Here is an 18,577-nt window from a genome sequence, read left to right as displayed (position 1 = left end):
TGAATGCAAAATGTAAGTTTGGGTTTTATATGTGCTGCAGTACATTTTGTTATGGATTCTGGAAGAGAGCTGTGTCTTGAATTAATTACTATCATAGCGATGCTTGAATGGTGAGGAATTTCTCACTAACCAGACGAGTACTCTGCTCGGCAGGATTTTTTCTTTTCTTCTGTGTGATCTTACCCGAATTCCTGATGATGCAGTTTGTTTTTATGCTAAGTTTCAGTTCACAATAAGTGCAGATTGAAGAATTTATTTGAGTCTGTCATTTCTTTCAAATATCTTCTGTCTAAGTCTAAGCATGTATAAACATTTGCATAAGAGAAATGTGGCTTTAGTGGTATGAGTGCTGTAGATGAAGATCTCCAGTATCTCTCTCACAGATTTGTTGTTCCCACCTGCTGCTTCCTTAGCTTCTGAGTATTTGTTCTATTCCCATGTTATTAGTTGCTGTCCTTTTTTCTTGCTTTTAGTGTTTGTTCCTTCAGTGTGAGCTCATTCTTAAGGTTGTGGGAGTTTTTCGCACACATATTTGGTAGATCTTTTATTAACTGGCTGTAATAGTAAGATTTACCATATATAGCCATTCATAGAATGGCTCAGGTTGGAGGGGACCTTACAGATCATCTAGTTCCCTCTGCCATGAGCTGGCTGCCTCCACCAGCTCAGGCTGCCCAGAGCCCATCCAGCCTGGTACTGAGCACCTCCAGGAATGGGGCGCCCACAGCTCTCTGGCAACAGTGCCAGGGCCTCACAGTCCTGTGAGACAGTTCTGGCATGACTCGTAGCATGATTCTAACTTAGCATCTTTAATTGCCAGTCTGTTTTGTTTAATATCAGTTGTTAATTTTTACAGAAAGATCAAAATCTTAAGAAATAGAACATTGAATGCTTTTTTTTTTTTTTTTTTTTTTTTTAAGGTAAAATGCTATTGACAAGATTTACTCTGCTTTTAAATCATTTTAGACAGGATTGGGTTAGGATATGTGGGAGCTATTACTTTTTGCTTTGCGGATGTTTATTGTCTTCATAAATGTAATTGCCATTATTTTCTGTCATATTGTGTTTTATATTTTGTTATGCAAGCCTCACTAAGTAATTTTCAGGCCATGCCTTTGGGAAACACTTGTATTCTCAAAAAAAAATGTTTTCCATCATGGATTCTTTGTCTTGAATTACCTATAGTCTTTTCCCATTGCTTTGAATTGTTAGAGAATATCATCTTTTATGCTCCATGTTTGCTCTTGCACTGTTTTGAGAGTTGAACGTTTCCAGTATTATCAATCTGGATATCTACATAACCAGCATTTTAATCGTGACTCTTATTTACAGGTGAAGGAAAATGGTTCCGAAACATTGATTACTATCGCTTAGATGGTTCAACTACAGCTCAGTCAAGAAAGAAATGGGCTGAAGAATTTAATGATGAAACTAATGTGAGGTGAGGTCTCTTCAGACAGACATTCTAGATTTTCCCCTTTTTTCTTTTGTTCCGTATTTCCTTGTTACTTGTATTAGTTTACTGACCTTTAATGCTATGCCTACAAAGTTTCACAGGTGCAGCACTGCTTCATGTAGCTGTTTTAAGCAAGAAACTGTTGACTGTCCCCTCTCTTCAGAGTGCTTATTTGTTTACTTCAATCCTTGTGGCTGAATTCCATATTGATACTTATTGGAGGCTGCAGGTTCTTTGGAGAGACGAACTGTAGCTTTTCATCCATACTTGTACTTCAGTTTGGTTTTTGAGTCTAAAGTCTTTATCAGAGACAGAGTCATGCATGGGTTACCCTTTGAGCTAGCCAGAGAACAGTTTCAGTAATATGGGGTATACTTTTTTAATATTACTATTGAAAGTGATATAATGTGAATTTGAAACAGAAGAAATTAAAAAAAAAAAAAAAGTCTTTCCCACCCGTTCCTGTTAACAGTTGATTTGTACCTGATCTGTATTTCTGAGAGTATGTTTTGCTAAAAGTTTTGTCTCTTTTATGCTTAGTACAACATCTTAACAACGTTTTTTGAGCAATTTCCATGTATGAACAACTCTACAGTAACACAACAACAGTAATTTTTTTCCAAAATATTAAAAATCTGCAACTTTTCTTTGTTCCAGAGGCCGCTTGTTTATTATATCCACTAAGGCAGGTTCCCTTGGAATTAATCTCGTGGCTGCTAATAGAGTAATCATCTTTGATGCTTCTTGGAACCCATCATATGATATCCAGAGTATTTTCAGGGTTTACCGCTTTGGGCAGAGCAAACCTGTGTTTGTGTACAGATTTTTGGCCCAGGTACGTTTCTGAATGATGATTTTGTGATACGCTGGTCCTGCAATCTGAATTGTAGTCTGTAACTGTTTGGATGTCTGTTGAAGTCAGTGTTGATTCACAATGATCCAGTCATCTTCCAACCCTAATCTGGTAGCTGTACTTGATGCGAAATCACTGAAAAAACACTTGAAGGAAATGGCAGTGAATTTAAAAAGCCCATCTCATCTGGCAGTCTGTGTAACACCACTCTTAGCAGTGGAGTTCTAGCTGTGATTCACACACTCAGACTCAGAATAACACTTTTACTGTTTTAATTTGCATACTCCTGAAAATTTGTGATTTGGAATGACTGCATAGAGCATAGTTGCCATTTGGCAGCAATTTGCTCACCGTAGCTGACTTCTACAGACTGGTCGCCAGGCTGCTGAAGATCCAAAGGAAAAAGTTAAGGATTTGTTTTTAATATAGAAGAAAGCATGCAGTCATGGTTGGAAAGCTTGTATTGCAGCCTAAAGATCAGAAGGATTGTTCCTAATTCTGATGATCACAGATCTGTGCTGGTTTTAAGCAGTAGCACCATTATTTCTGATAGGTAGTTTCTTGCTTCACCTTCCAATTCCAGGGTTTTTACAGGATAGACTGAAGACCTTTTCCCAGTAACAGTACTTAACTCATGGTCAAGTCACTATTCACTTGCCAATTTAAATACATTACTTTTTGTAACATGTTTCTGTCAGATATGCATTTTTTTTTCCTTCAGGCTTCGGTCTTATTTTTCTCTTTGTGCACTTTTGAACTGCTGGTATCCTTTTTAAATTACAGTGTTTAGAACAGGCTGTGCTATTCTCATACTTTTTGTAGTCATCGTCTTTAAGAAAAAAAAATTCCTTTTTCATCAAGTTTGTTCTTACACAGCTGTGATAGATTAGACTTGACTGCTTCTCTTCTCCTGTCCTTCCTACCCATACAGTATCTGTTTTCCCTTTTGTAGGCTGCTCAAAACAACAAAATAAGGTAGATCATGTGAAAATTGGCACTTTTGTCATAACTGTACTTTGGGAAATTGGAGGGAAACTGGTTTCTTCTTCAAGGCATTCCTTAAAGACAAATTTCTCGTGAAATTTGTGCCAGTCAGTAGTAGCGTTTTTTTTTTTTTTTTTTTTCAGCAAACAAAGTTTTCAGGTAGCTTTGTAGGTAAGGATTGAAGGAACAGGGAAAGTAGAGCAATGTTATGTTGTTCTTGCTCTTGTATCCCTCTTAGTATTTTCCTATATAGCGTGTGGTTTGGTATTTGTATTAAAGCAAGTATCTGTGGTTTTTAGGGTACAATGGAAGATAAAATCTACGACCGGCAGGTAACAAAGCAGTCCCTGTCTTTCCGGGTTGTTGACCAGCAGCAAGTTGAACGTCATTTTACTATGAATGAGCTAACAGAGCTGTACACTTTTGAGCCGGATTTGCTGGATGATCCGAATTCAGAAAAGAAAAAGAAGAGAGACACACCAATGTTGCCAAAAGTAAGTTGGTGCACATCGCTGGGAATTACATGCTATAAAAAAAGCTTGTATCTGTTTTAGGATGTGGAGTATTCAATCTTGGAAGGAGAAAGAGTGCTGTGTTGTCACTTTAGAGTAGAATTTTTCACTTAGAAATAAGGTGAATACAATTGTTCACTATACTAAATGATAGAACACCCTGAATTGGACGGGACCCATAAGGATCATCGAGTCCAAACTATGTATGCTGCATGGTGAGAGTGCTGATGCTTTGTACTCTGAGATAATAGGAATTAATGATGTCAGACCTTTTTCCAACTTGATGATGAATAAACTTTGAAGATCACAGTAGTTTGTTTTCAGTGAGGCTTCCCTTAATCTATTTGTGTAATGGCTGTGACATGTGTGGTGGTGGTTCGTTGTTCCTGTTTCACTTAGTAATGGCTCAGTATCCTGTGCAGTACAAAGGGAACCAACCACCTTACTAACCAAACTTGAAAATAGTCAGACTTTTATTCCTATCTCACGGTGAAGTTCAGGAGAAAGAATGGACTGAGCATTTATTTTACTCTCTTTTTTCCAAGTTTGTTTGTATTTCAGGTTAGACTAAGGTTTTGTTCCTTGTCTGATTTATGTTCATTGTTAGATGAACAAGTCATCCACATACATTAATTTAATGTGGTCTTCTGGAGGCTAATTGATTAATAAGTTGTTGTGCAGTCGTCTGTTGCTTATTACTTGGTGAAGAGCTTAGCAGTAAAGAGTAAGGTTTAAATGTGTGGCCCACAATTAGTTTCCTGATTACATCTCTGAGTTACGTTTAGGTCTTGGTGTGGGGATGGAGGTTTTCTAGTTCATAAATCTATTAATTTTCAAAGAAAAATTGTATGCTCTCCATTCTAGATTCTCTGTAAACCCTGATAATAAATGGTGGCTAAGCTTTGCATTGGCATTCTTATTATTTAGGCTATTCTCTGAAATTGAGACTGTCAGACCACCTACAGCATCCGTGCAGCTGCCAGGGGGATTTAGGAAGCGGGAGCCCCATAAATGTTAGTTGCTGCTACACATTTGTTTCAAAACCCTTGAAAACAGACTCTAATGACTGTAACCAAGCTCCTTTTATTATGATGTTTCACAGTGTAAGCAGTAAGTTGGAGATACCAGATTTTTTCTTTGTTTTTTTTTAAACTTCTTAATCAATGCTTTGAATAAAGTCATCGCAGTGAGTAAACAACCAGTGCAGTGATTATATGTTGGAAGTTACTTGTTTTTATTTACAATAATAGATCAGCTCATAAATGTGTGGAAGTTTATAAACTCCAGATGTAGTTCAGTATTTGATTTGAAATGAAGTTGCACATTAATTCAGTTTAGCCATCACCATAAGGTTCACATCAATTAAGTTGAAAGCAAGCTTTTAACCAAGCTCCTGACTAGAAATAAAGCAGATCTGTGTATAGGAATTCTCTGATTTTTGTTGTTTTTCTTTTCCCCTTGGTTTAGCAAATGGTACTGAACAAATTTTCTTTTTAATATTTGCCCATCTTTGTGTGCATTTCTTACCTGCTTTGTTTTGGATTGGTTGAAAGGGCTAGGAGTCATCAGGTAGATTCATCTCATCTTAGCAGTTTGTGCATTTATTTGTTGAAAGCAGTGTTATGCCTTTCTGGTAGCCTCACAAGATGTGGGAAGGTAGCTATTACCCTCCAATTATCCTTCCCTTCCCTTCCCTTGTGTCCCACAGTTAGGCGTGGTTTTGTGATAATGAGGAAGAACTGGAGGTGTGGAAGTGTTGTAGAAGTACACACAGCTTGCAGTGCACGTTCCTGGGTGGGAGGCAGAGGAGCCTCCCACGTGCGGCAGCCAGAGTTTTCATGTCATTGCTCTGCTTGTGGGGAGTCCTTCTACTTGTTAGGGGGAAAGAAGTGTTTGAGGAATGTTAATAAAAAAATCAGTACCTGTCACTGAGCAAAGCATTACTTGTGGTTTGGGATTTGGCCAGGCAGTCCGAGGGGAGGAGTGAAGTCTGTCCTGTAAGGCCATCTAGTACACATGAGCAGCAAGGTGATGTAATCAATGATTGCTGGGTAGTCGATCCAAGACAAAATGCAGATATCTTTAGGATCTGAGTAGGGTGGCTCCCTGTGCTGAGCTGGCATTGAGCTGCCCCTGCCTGGTTGGCTAGTGCCAGTGCAGTGAGCTGTTGCAGAGTAATTTATATCAGACCTTTGTTTCATTTGGTCCTTATGTTTACTATGAAAAATGTAAAGACTAAACTCTCCTTAGCTGTTTCAATGATCTCCATTTCTTAATCATTGTTTTTGGCTGCATTTGTCTTCCCCTTGGCTGATTGGGACATTTTATTTTTATTTTATCCTTGCTATGCACACCAAACTGAGGAGTCCAGTGACTTATTCCTTGATTTCTGTGATCTTTTTATCTGAACTGTGGCTCATAATTTAATTAGTTTCACTTTTGTTTTCTATTTCTTTTGCTCTCTCCAGTTCTCTAGAAATTCAGTGTGAACAGTCAAAAGTAGATATCAGCTGTAGGAAGTACTGTGGTGGATGATTCTCTAAATCGTGCAAACTTACTCATCCAGAAAGCCCACTATTCCTTACCTCTGTGATTTTAGCAGAGATGCACAATTCAGCCTTATCACTGATTTGGTGAACTTAATTACAAATCTGTTGCATTTTTAATAGGGGAAAAAAGTTGATTATAAAGACTGATACGCTTACAGAAGTGCTTTATGGTAACAGCCATTAATTGCACACCACCTCAGGGTTAGAATCCTCAGATGCTTTTTTCCTGGTAAGCTCAGCACGCCCAGCCTGATCTCTGCAGCTTTCAGCTGGAAACAAAGGCCACCAAAACTTCACCTGTGTTGCTCTTTTCCATCAGTGAGCTGTCTGCCCCGTGCTTGCAAAGGCTGAGCTGCTCTTCTGTAGTTGTTGGCAAAGTAAAAGAGGAGTTAGGCTAAAAGAAGGCTTTTGTTCTTCTTTTCACAGGTCTCATATATAATTTTCTCTGTCTTCAGGTCTCTTCATATCTTTCACATCTTCAAAGCATAGTCTCTTGAACAGTGATACCATTGTGTAATGCTACTGTTGTGGAGACAGCAAGATCAGGGATTACCATTGTAATCCATCCAGGCAGTGTGAAATGCACGATGAAAGCACGTCGGTGTATTAAACTCATTTATCAGAGGCACAGCTCGAATCCAAGAGAACAGATTCAGAGAAACAAACTCTACTTGATTTTGAAAACGTGTCCATGAGATTTTATCTTTTTTAATAATTCAAGTTTCAATCGAGGAACAGTTTCTTAGAAAGTGTTGTTAATAGCAAGGAGATGTCGAATGGTAGTTTTTATATAAAAGACAAGTGTGGAAGATGGAGGTTTTCCTGGAAGCTTATCAAAGTTTCGTGTCAGGTTTGAATTTCAGCAGCAGCTTTGTGCACGTTGCAGTCAGAGCAGCACCTACAGGTTGTCTGGGGAGCCTCCAGGGAAGAGGCACGCGGCCCTGCTGCCCTCACAGTGCTGCTTCTCTGCCCTCGTCCCTCTGAAACCACTTCTGCATCTTGAAAAGGAATGTATATATTAGTGTTTAACAGGGCAGTTTTAGTGTGGATGTTGTTCACTCAATTCAGGTTTGTGACGTTGGAGTTCAGAACTAAGTAGAAATAACTGTTATCGCCCATGAGCTTTATGCAAATATAGTGACTCACTGCCTAACAGAGACTAGAGGCATAAGGTGCTTCTTAAATTACCACTGTACACAAACAGTGAAAGCGTAAAGCGAGAGAATTCCTTTTAGTGTATGATGTCTGTATTTCAGGTGTTTCATTTTACTTTGCTGTGAATTTAACGATGGATTGCAAGTCATCTTTAAAGGTAGTGTGGTTTGACTGGGCCATTTTTGTGTAGATCTCAGACACTTAACACTCAGCTCCCACAGGACTGTGCACTGGGGAACCCTTGGCTGATAATAGCTAATGCTGCATTCTTCACCATCAGCACTGATAATTGGACCCTGATCGATGCCACAGGCGTTTGCACTTAGGCCAGTGCAATATTTAATTTGGAGCAGCAGATGTGAGGTAGGAGCTGGACGAAGACAAAACGGGCTCAGGGGGCACAGTGTCCCTGTGGCACACTCATTCAGAGCAGCCCTGTCAGTGGGACACGGTCCCAGACACAGGTTGTGGTAAAGGAGAACTTGGCTCTGCTGGGTCGTGTAGTGCAGATTGGAAAAGCAGATTAAAACAATAGTTCAGTTGGATCTAGTGTAATCATTATTTTATACTATTTTGGGACCCAACCAGGGCATGGTTCTTACTGTATTTCTGTACTAAGGGAAAGTATTGTGAATTCTGGGAGAGCTGTTACTGTCAGAACCAGGAGAACATTTGTATTTTTATATTTTTTTATTAATATGTTTATTTTTTAACCTTGGTTAAATTGTTTGAGGGGAAGAAAAATTTTTTGAACTACAGCATAACTGAAGTTCCTCTCCGGAAGTTTTCCTTTCTAATGCATTTATCTCTCCATAGCATTTAATTTCTGACTGGATTTAAAAAGGACAAATGAAACCTCTTTTAAAAACGACAATAATTTAAAAAAATCTCATCAGTTTTTCATGCATTGCTAGGATTTCCTCTTAAAAGTTAACCAACTTAGTATCATTATCTTATCAACAAGCTAAATAAATGAAAAGGAATGTAAGTCTGCTGTATGTGAGGTAAATTTTTTTCATTTGACAGTTAACTAAATGGCAGTACCTTCCATACACCAATTTTCAAGTTCCATCATATTTAATGCAAAATAAAATTTAAACAAAGAAAAGCAAACATGCAGTTGGTTGTAATTTAAACCACATTTTGAGGACTGTTGGCCAAGTGAGCATGGATTATATTCCAGTATTGTTTTCAGTAATTGTGTTACCATGGAAATGAATGCATATGCATGTCCAGAAACCCTCCTCACACTGATGTACAGCTCCAGTATGCTGGGAGTGCCTTAATTGTGTTCCCTTACTTTGGTAATAGCTCCATGACTTCTTCACCCACTTCTTCCAGCTGCTTTCTGTATTTCCCATTATCGCATCCTTTTTCTCTCTGGTGCCCTTCTCTCCCACCATCCCACAATCCCATTATTTCCTGCCTGTGCCCATGAATCACGAGATATTACACTGAATGTTTCCGTGAGGAGCCAGAGGAGAAAGCACTGGTTCTGATTTAGGAAGGCAGGTGATAACAGAGGGATGAACCAAAGACAGCTTACAGACTGGCTCAGTTACTTGGCTTTAGCTTATGGTTACTATAGTTGTGCTTTAAACATGCACTGGAACGAACACATTTCTGTAGCTGCTGTGACTCCATGTGTTGTGATCCACTTGCAGCTCCCTGTGTTGTTGCAGACATCGTGGTTTTTTAGGTGCTGTGTTTCCAAGTGCCAGGAGGACAACTTGCGTTCCTGTTTGCAGGAAGGCCTGTGTTGGTTTGGTCTGTGGATATTCGTGCAGTTGTGCTGCGGAAGGACAGTCCCTTCAGCATATTCTCTGTAATTCATTCCAGAACCGGTTCAGGAAGTTTGCTGGATTGATGTCTATGTTTTATTAGCCCTAGGCTGAATGCTGAGGAGTGCAGGAGCTTTCTCAGGCACGCTGATCTCTGAACAGCTGTGGAGACAGGACTGTATACTCAGTGCAAATGGGGACTGCTAAATCATTGTGAACTAACTTACCTTGAAACACCAGCTCTTCCCATTCATTTTCTATTTTTATGTCATCTCTTAATTGAGATGATGATTTATTGGTGTGTGTCATCCGTAGGCCAGCTGGGTAGTTGGGCGAGCAGCTTCTCAATTCCAGGAAATGCTCAGCTTGCCAGTAACTTTCCCTTTAGAAAACAGTAGTAGGGGTTTTTTATTTTAAAATACATTTTAATATAAATCTTAGCGTATCTGTAAACCAAACTGCTATAGTTTGCAGTTATAAAGAACGCTGTAAACATTTCAGTTAACCTTAAAAGCAATTAAGCATGAAGGGTGTTGTGCAGTATAGAAGGCGAAATGGCTGCCTGCTGAAGAAACCCACTTGTAGCAGCAATGTGGCCTCTTGTAGCCTCAATGGATGAGGGACTGTTTGTCTGAACGTCCATCTTGACAGCTTTAAGAAAGCTGCCTTCTCTGCACTTCTCTGCTGGAGCTGGCGGCCAGCTGCTGGGCCGAAGTGCTGCTCAGCATTTTGAAGCCAGTGGAGGTGCTCTATGGCTCGTGGATGCAGGAGGTTGGTAGGCCCTCTCAGGTACCCAGCCTGAGCAAAGGAAAATCATTTAGCACATTCCATTCCTTTTAGTTTCTTAAACTGCATTTATTGTTGTGGAATCTGAGTACATTCCTGTGGTTCATTAAGTGATTTGACTGTCATCTCTGCAACAGATTGTTAATCCATTACCCTCCCTCAGAGGAAAGTTGTGCTTCTAAATTCTTTTTAAATTTTGTTTCTCTGAAGAGCTTTGAGCTGCTATTAGTGAAAAAGTTGGGTCTGAGCAGTGAGGCATGCACCAAAAGTAAACACAGTAGAGCTGTCGAGTGACTTTGTGTTTTATCATCTCTTCTTCATTTGAACAGGATACAATCCTGGCAGAATTGCTTCAAATCAATAAGGAGTATATAGTAGGGTATCACGAGCATGATTCACTCCTGGACCATAAGGAGGAAGAGGAGCTCACCGAAGAGGAAAGGAAGGCGGCCTGGGCAGAATATGAGGCAGAAAAGAAGGTAAAATTATCTGTATGAGTTTGCTGTACACAAAAATAACTATTCTGTATTTAAGTACTGCTTATCTTTTCAGTTTGTTTTGGGAAAATAACTTTTCTGATAGGCCAGGAAGTAGGCACGTGAAGCAAGCTATCTAGAAAAATGGGGATACCGTGTCTCATTTGCTCTCTTAGTGCTATTTTATGCTATTTACATTTCTATACTATTTATGCTAGTGTTTATCTTTTTTTTTTTTTAATTTCATGATAACAATCAGTTGGAGTCCTGTGTAATATCTCACTTTTGCAATTTAAAGAATATTTGTACTGTCATTAAAGGTATATGATTACAGAACTGTTCACCAAAATCCCACAAGCATACAGACATCTGCAGCAAGGGATTTGCCTTTTTTTTTTCCCCCCTTTTTTCCTGTATCTTGCTTACTGGATACTTTATGTAGTGATTGAATGAAGAAAATAATGAATTGGTGAGAGCAATGGGGAGTGTGTGTGTGTGTGTGTGTGTGTGTGTGTGTGTGTGTGTGTGTGTGTGTGTGTGTGTGTGATTCAGTCAGTGTTTCAGAGCATGAAAATTGCTCCATGAGAAATCCAAGTGGGAGATAAACTTTATATTCCTGTTAATAAATTCCCCACTTCAGTTCTTCACAATTTTGTAACAATCAAGTCAGTATTGATGTTAGGTAGTGGGTTTGCAATTACAAGATGGATCTTAAACAACTGTAAATATAGCAACAAACCTTGGCTGCTCTTTTCTTAGTGTTCCAAATATTTAAGCTAAACTCATGTATTAACTCAGAACTAGAATTGAAGTTTCCCTGTGCTTAACGTGTCCTTTTGACTTGGGGTTTGGAAGAGCTCTTTAGTGTGATGGGACAGACTTACCTGTGTGTGCCAGTTCATGTGTAATGAGAGAAGGATGGAATGTATTCCAGTTGCTTGGACAGACAGGTGTATGCTTTGTGTTTTAGGGCTTGACCATGCGTTTCAACATGCCAACAGGGACCAACATGCTTCCCACTAATTTCAACTCTCAAACCCCGTATATTCCTTTCAATTTGGGTGCTCTGTCAGCGATGAGCAATCAACAGCTGGAGGTGAGCAGTGATCCAAGTAACGTAACATCTGCGTTGCTGTAAGAGTGCCTGTGTTACTCTGTTGCATGTGGGTGGTGAAGGTCGTTCGTAGATGTCCTCCTATTATATAATTGTCTCCTATTGTTAATAATTGCCTTTTTTGTTGTAGTTTCTTATTGGTGAACTGGTGTCTAAGTTCTGTGCATATAAACTGAAGTACCTACACCTGTATAGTATCTTGGGATTGTGGGAAATTCTGCATTCTTTGCAGATGTGAATTAACCACATTGAGCTTTTGTGCCTCAGTCTCGTGTCTGAGAAGGAATGGCAGAGAGGAATATGTGCTCCACTCCCAGTTACCTTCAGTTCTTCCTGATAGGATGCCAGGCTGTAACTGCAGTGGTTGAAGCACAGTTGTCTTAGGATACCTTGTAGAGTCTGGTTAAAGAATTTGTATAAAAGAACAGAAAACCGCTAACAAAGAATGCAGACTGGGGGGCACCCATGTTGCATATACTTGTGCAGTAATGGATGCTGTGAGCCAGCATTGTGCTAAAATATTTCATGGCAGTTTGAGCTCACAGAATGTGTTGAGATTGCAACATCATCCAACTCAGTACTGCGAAAGACTTGCCTGTGAAGAAAAGCATCAGTCTTGTGATGATCTGAAAACATCTGGGTACCAAAATATTTTTTTGATATAAATAATGTCTCCTGTACAAGTCGCTAGATTGATATACGTAGTTCAGTTACTGTATGCTGAATTTCCTTTGTGTGAATGTTAGAGGCTATTTTGTTACTCACCGGCTTGTGCAAATGAGAAGAAAAATGTAATCAAGTCTAGATACTTACTCTGGAGATGTAAATATAAACAAGATGACAAAGAAATGCTTTCTTTACAGTTAATTTACTGATGTTTTCTCAGGACCTCATTAATCAAGGAAGAGAGAAGGTTGTGGAAGCAACCAACAGTGTAACTGCAGCAAGAATTCAGCCCCTTGAAGACATCATTTCAACTATAGTGAGTACAGTAGACAACTGTAGGTCTAAACGGGGAGATGGGAAAATGTTGGATGTTATCACATTAATGACTGTTGTATGTGATGATTCAGCTATATTGTTGTGTTATTAATGACAGTGATTTCCAGTTTGTGCTAACTTTTATCACTGCAGCTTGCAGTAACCCTTCATGGCATCTGGATATCACAGAGCCTTACCAGGCTAACACTTAACCATTATTATTGGCTTTGCACTGAAAATCCCAGCTTTCTACAAACAAGTATAATAATTGTACAGAAATAAGAAGCATTTCCTGTTTCTTGTCCTTAGATATCTATCTTGGATTCATGCCTTTCTTACTTGTTTCCAGTAATCTAGAGACGTATTACTGAAACTGGTAGTTTTAAGAGCTGCTAACTCTTAGTTCTAATTCTAGGGAAGTATAATTTTGTATTTTCTAGGAACTGGGCTGTGCTTTAACTCCTGATGCAACTCCGAATATAATGCAGGACCTCAGTCACCGTTACACTCTGTCAAAATGACTAACACTAGGACAATTTTTTTCCTTTTCAGTGGAAAGAGAATGTAACGCTTACAGAGAGCCAAGTGCAGGCCCTGGCCCTGAGTAGACAGGCAAGCCAAGAGCTTGATGTTAAGCGACGAGAAGCCATCTATAACGACGTCCTTACTAAACAACAGATGGTAAAATACCTAATAATTATTTGATCGACTGTCCAAGTTTGAACTGAGATATTGAGTATGAAGTTTTCGTGTGTGTGTATAGAGTAGAGGTCTATGTTTAGATACATAAATACTTACTCACAGATTGTGTTTCCACGGGTCAGGTATTTGCTGGCATTGTGTAATGGTGTGTATGATGTAATATCGGGAGTTGTTGACTTGTGCAGTGTGCTGGATTGGATTACTCAACCTCATCCAGGGAGACTCCGTGAGAAGATCATTTCAAAAAAATCCTCACCAGATTTTTCTGTTGAAGTAGTTTGTTTGAAAGTAATGAAGCTTAAAGAGAAATCTAATTCCCAGAGCTAAAGATGAATCATAGAAAGTATTGGTAACATCTTTTAGCTTAGAATTATTTTGCAAAATCTGAAAGTTGCCCAGTTTATGTCAGTTGGAAGAGTTTCTCTTAGGCAAATGTGCAGTGATGATTCACATGCAGGACTTTCAAAGGGCTGATTAATAATACTTGACAAAAAAAAAGCTGCGATTTGTTCTAGGGAGTCATTTCACAGGATAGTGCAAGTAGGAACTTACCCAAATGTGGTATGAAATGCAATAGGCAAATCATTAAGAGAACTTAGCCCTAAATGGTGTTACTAAATGGTTTCTGCAGTAATCAGCTGGTGAATACCATCACATTAGTAATGGTGATAACAATAGTGCTTTTTCACTCAGCCATGCTATCCTGAACAAATTGATTTTAACTCTGAACTTGATACTTGCAGCGTTGAGGCAGGTCGTGCACTTCTAACAGCTCTGCTTTCCCTTCACAGTTGATCAGTTGTGTTCAGAGGATACTCATGAACAGAAGACTACAGCAGCAGTACAATCAGCAGCAGCAACAGCACATGTCTTACCAGCAAACAGCAATGAGTCATCTCATGATGCCAAAGCCTCCAAATTTAATCATGAATCCTTCCAACTACCAACAGATAGATATGAGAGGAATGTATCAGTCAGTATCTGGTGGTATGCAGCCGCCGCCTTTACAGCGAGCACCACCCCCAATGAGAGGCAAAAATGCAGGGCCTTCCCAAGGGAAATCGATGTGATTTTGCACTAAAAGCCTAAAGGATTGTTAAAGTCAGAGAAAGAACTTTTATTTTTTTAGGAATCAATGGCTTAACAGAACTCAACTGTAAAAAAAAAAAAAAAAAAAAAAAAAAAGAAGTTTGGTTGGTCCCCTTAAATGCCATGTTCCATATTAGTGCTTCAGCTTTGTTTAAGTAGGACAATGTTTTCCCTTGTTGTCAGTGATGTTGCCTAGAATCTTCTTACATATGTTGAGTACAGGAGATACCAAGTTGTTTTCAGTGAAAACAAGTTCTCCCATAACAGTAGTATCTCCGCAGGTTTCCTGTCTAAACTCCTATGCTTGCTTTCAGTAGCTGTGAAGCTATCATCAGATTTGAGAAGCTTAGGAAGGACTGCAGGTCTGTACGTTTCAGTATACCATATGTGAGTTGTGCACAGCTGAGTTCTTGATTAGACTTGATTCCTCAAATTATGGAATACTTTTCTGCTTACCCATTTCTTAAAGTTAGTGGGAATATTGTAACAGAAATAATTCAGCTTCCTTTTGACTGAGGTCTGGACTCATACTGTATCATCTATGCTGCCTGAAGCATAGGAACTGAAAACACTCTGAAACAGAAATGAGTGCAATATTCTTAAGTACTACTGCTCTGAAACTTCGAAGTCACACAGTTACATAGAAACTGTGTATACAGCCTTAAATAGTGACTTGGGGAAGAAAAGTGATCTTCCTCAGTCTTCTGCCATTTTTTATTTTCAGTTTTACGTGATGGAATAGCAACTGGTGGTCTGGAGATGTTTTTCCTTTGCTCTCTGCGGAGTCCAGTGCAAAGCACATTTCTGTTAACTCCTTATTGCTGGTGCTGCTGTCTCTTCCCTTTGCCAACAGCAGGAGACAGGCCAAGAAAACAAAATTCCTGGTGTTTTGGGGGGTTGGAATATTGATGGTGGGCAGGGTCAAACCCTGTTACATAATCAACTTTAAAATGGCACAACCATCGCTGATTTGTTACTGGAAGGGGCTCTCATAGCTTCCCAAGATACCAGGGCAGAGGAATAACTTTTCCTCCGCTACATCAGTTTTGGTTATGCACTCCTCTCCCTTCCCTTTCGTTTGTGTGAAAACATACCTTAGTATACACAAAGAGCTCAATTCTTTTGGGTTTTTTACATAGACTGCAGATGAACTTCTGGTTTATTATATATCATTAGCACTCTCTTTAGCCACAGTTTTTGTGCTCGTGGAGATCTAACTAAACTCAAACAGGGCTCTTTTTTGAATATAGCTTGCTTGGCTCTTCCCCCAAAAGAATAAAAGCGTTTGTAATCTGGGAGTAAAGGACGGAAGCATTTGAGGCAACAGTGTATGGAGTATGGGGAACAGATAGAGAATTCTGGAGGAGCAGATGGAAGCATTTGCTGTAGGTGTTGCTGGACTCTTCTGGCTTGCTGACGTGAAGTAAAACTGTTTTGACTTCTGGAACTTAATAGACCTGGATGAACAAAAGGTTTTTTGCATCTAAATGAGCAAATCTTACGTGATGTTTCATGTTGTGATCAAAACTTGGTTTGTGATCTGGACAGTTTCTCTGATCTGTTGCAAAGGCTGACGTTGCCATCGTGGACTCTTTGTTACAAGGTGCCACAAATGAACCTCTCCTGTGTGCTGGAGCTTTGCCAGCTCTACTGTTAGGTTTAACCTGGGGGGAAGGGAGCAAAAAGAGGTGTATTCACACTAGAAAAAATGAGAATGTGAGACTTTGAGACAAACATTTGAAGGCAAATGTACTCTGGGCAACTCTCACTGATGTTCCTATGCGTCTTGAATAAGAGAAGTATCTTCTACCAAACCTGGGAATGTTCAATGGAGTTTTACAGTAACTCAAAAGACTTAAATGTGGAAGTTTTAGGCAACATTTAACAGCACATTTTTTTCATTCTGGACAAAACTATGGATAACAGAAGCATAAGAAGAAAGCTGAGATAAGCATTGAAGTAAAACTTGGACCACTTTGCATACATGTTTCTCACTTGACATTTTAGCTGCATAACAACGCGCTTTGAGTATAACATCAAGCTTTAACAAATATTTAAAGACAGAACATACATCAATAAGATAACAAAAAGCTCATTTTTATATTTGTTTTAGATGTTTTAACTAGATGAGATGGCTTAAGACGGCGAATAAAAATGTTGCTTGTAATACAATTTTGCCTGCTAAATTCTCCACATTTTGTAACCTGTTTATTCCTTTGGATGTAAAGCGTTTTTGCTTAGTATTGTGATATTGTATATGTTTTGTCCCAGTTGTATAGTAATGTTTCAGTCCATCAACCAGCTTTGGCTGCTGAAATCATACAGCTGTGAAGACTTGCCTTTGTTTCTATTAGATGGCTTTTCAGTTCTGTATTAAATATCTTAAGTACTATAGAAAAGGTGTCACCTCTTCCTATAAGGCTGTTTTGTAATATATATAAGGACTGGAGATGTGTTTTTAAAGGACAAGAAGCATTCAAGTATGAATCAAGTATCTGTGTTTTCACCATTCAAAGTGCTGTTTAGTAGTTGAATCTTAAACTATTTAATATCTCATTTAATAAAGTGACCAAAATACATCTATGTGCCTTGTGCTACGTTTGCAGTTCCGCATCATCTCCACGTAGCCACGAGACCTCATCTGCTGAGAACTGCGGACTGGTGCTGTACTGCGAGTCAAGCTCTCATGTTCTGCCTCAGTGAGGTTCCTGGTATGGGACGTGGGTGTTAATTGTTAGCGAGGGCAGTTGAGGAGACAGGTTTCCAGCTTGCGTGCGTTAGCAGTGCCTTCTGCAGCTGGTCTGTTAGAAGCCATGAGCAGCGAGGTGTCACCCAGCAGTGATGAACCATTAAGAGCAAGGGGAAGTTCTGCTTCGTCTAATTTGAACGATGAATTTAGGTCTTCCAACCTCTTTTTGTACTTCTTAATTACTTTCTTAGTTATTAAATCTCGCCTGCCTAGCTGTAGGTTCAGGAGAGCTGTGCTGCTGTGAGAGGCTGAAAGCCAGCTGTGCTTAGAGGTGCTGTGGGTCGGAAGAGTCTGCAGGAACTGCCTTCAGTGGCTGCAGCCTAGGAGATCTGCAGCAAAGGGTCTGAGTCCTGAGGCGTGTGGGATCCATTGTTTCTGTTCCAGCACAGGACCTTGGTTTGTCTCCATGCAGGCTGTTGCTACACAGCAGCAACACAAAGTATTTTTTCAGCAGTCAGAGCCCCCTTCCTGCTGTGCCTGGTGATGTAGGGGTGTCTGGGAGGCGGGGGTGCAGGAGGGTTTTGGCAAAGAGCTGAGGTTGAAAGTGGGGACGCTGCACTGGAGAAGGGCAGAGGGACTGAGGGCAGGGTGAGATGGGCTGGGGCTGAGCGCAGGGGGAGAGAAGGAGGGAGGAAGGGAGGATGTCCTCTTTTTGCTCAGCCCCATCAAAGCCTGACCTCCAAATGCCCCTTTGATTCTGTATTCAGTGATGTTGCACGTTGGAGCTGTTGGAGATGCTGAATATGAAACGGTGTGTGGTACCTGGGCTTTACTCAAAGCTTAATTGCAGTGCAGTGCCTGTTTGTATAATAGAATTTTGTACACACAAACGTGTGTGTTGTCTGTGGATCCTTGCTGACACCCACTGGAAGCAGCGCAGGTGGAGGCGTGTGCTTGTCGTGTCTCACCATCATCAGCTGCACTTGGATACATGACACTGGTAACAGTGAGGTATGGTTAGGGAAGAGCACAGGATGCCCCAGTGGTCCGGCCTCGCAGATCTTTGACACCAAACTACCCAACACAGGTACAGAACTACTTGCTTTGCGTTCCCATGGTGAGAATTCACAGCTCCAGAGCAGTTCTTTGCTTTGAGAGAAATAGAAAGTCTTGCACAACTTGCTTGGTTTAAGTCCTGCTGTATGACTTTATGTTCTCATTCCCAAATGGGCATTTTGGCTGCCGGTGACACGCGGATGGCAGCCATTGTGTTGACTTGTGCTGATTGCTTTCCCCATCTGACTGCAGATGTTTTTGACTTTACCTTAAAATCCGGACCGGGGGCTGCATCTGTACAGCCTAGGCCACAGAGTGCTTCCCCCAGGGAGCTGCCCTGCCCTTGGGAGGGCTCTCTGGGATGGCTGCCCCAGTGCCGGCAGCATTTGAAGAA

The 18,577-nt window shown here is 40.2% G+C and overlaps 1 protein-coding gene across 3 annotated transcripts in view; it reads left to right on the top strand.

Annotated features, from left to right (window-relative positions):
• Positions 1-17,017, top strand: part of ATRX (ATRX chromatin remodeler) — a 76,015-nt gene extending 58,998 nt beyond the window's left edge. For all 3 annotated transcript variants that reach the window (XM_085230962.1, XM_085230961.1, XM_085230964.1), the window contains 8 exons: positions 1,333-1,441; positions 2,114-2,291; positions 3,593-3,787; positions 10,406-10,555; positions 11,523-11,648; positions 12,553-12,648; positions 13,200-13,328; positions 14,141-17,017. In XM_085230962.1, coding sequence (XP_085087088.1) covers positions 1,333-1,441; positions 2,114-2,291; positions 3,593-3,787; positions 10,406-10,555; positions 11,523-11,648; positions 12,553-12,648; positions 13,200-13,328; positions 14,141-14,419 — 1,262 coding nt within the window. In that variant the 3' untranslated portion in view covers positions 14,420-17,017. The remainder of the gene's footprint in view (positions 1-1,332; positions 1,442-2,113; positions 2,292-3,592; positions 3,788-10,405; positions 10,556-11,522; positions 11,649-12,552; positions 12,649-13,199; positions 13,329-14,140) is intronic.
• Positions 17,018-18,577: the final 1,560 nt, after the last annotated feature.

Source organism: Meleagris gallopavo, chromosome 9, assembly GCF_905368555.1.
Source record: "Meleagris gallopavo chromosome 9, MGAL_WU_HG_1.1, whole genome shotgun sequence".
Taxonomy (NCBI): domain Eukaryota; kingdom Metazoa; phylum Chordata; class Aves; order Galliformes; family Phasianidae; genus Meleagris; species Meleagris gallopavo.
Note: the sequence above shows the minus strand (reverse complement) of the source record. Positions and strands in the feature narration are given on the sequence as shown.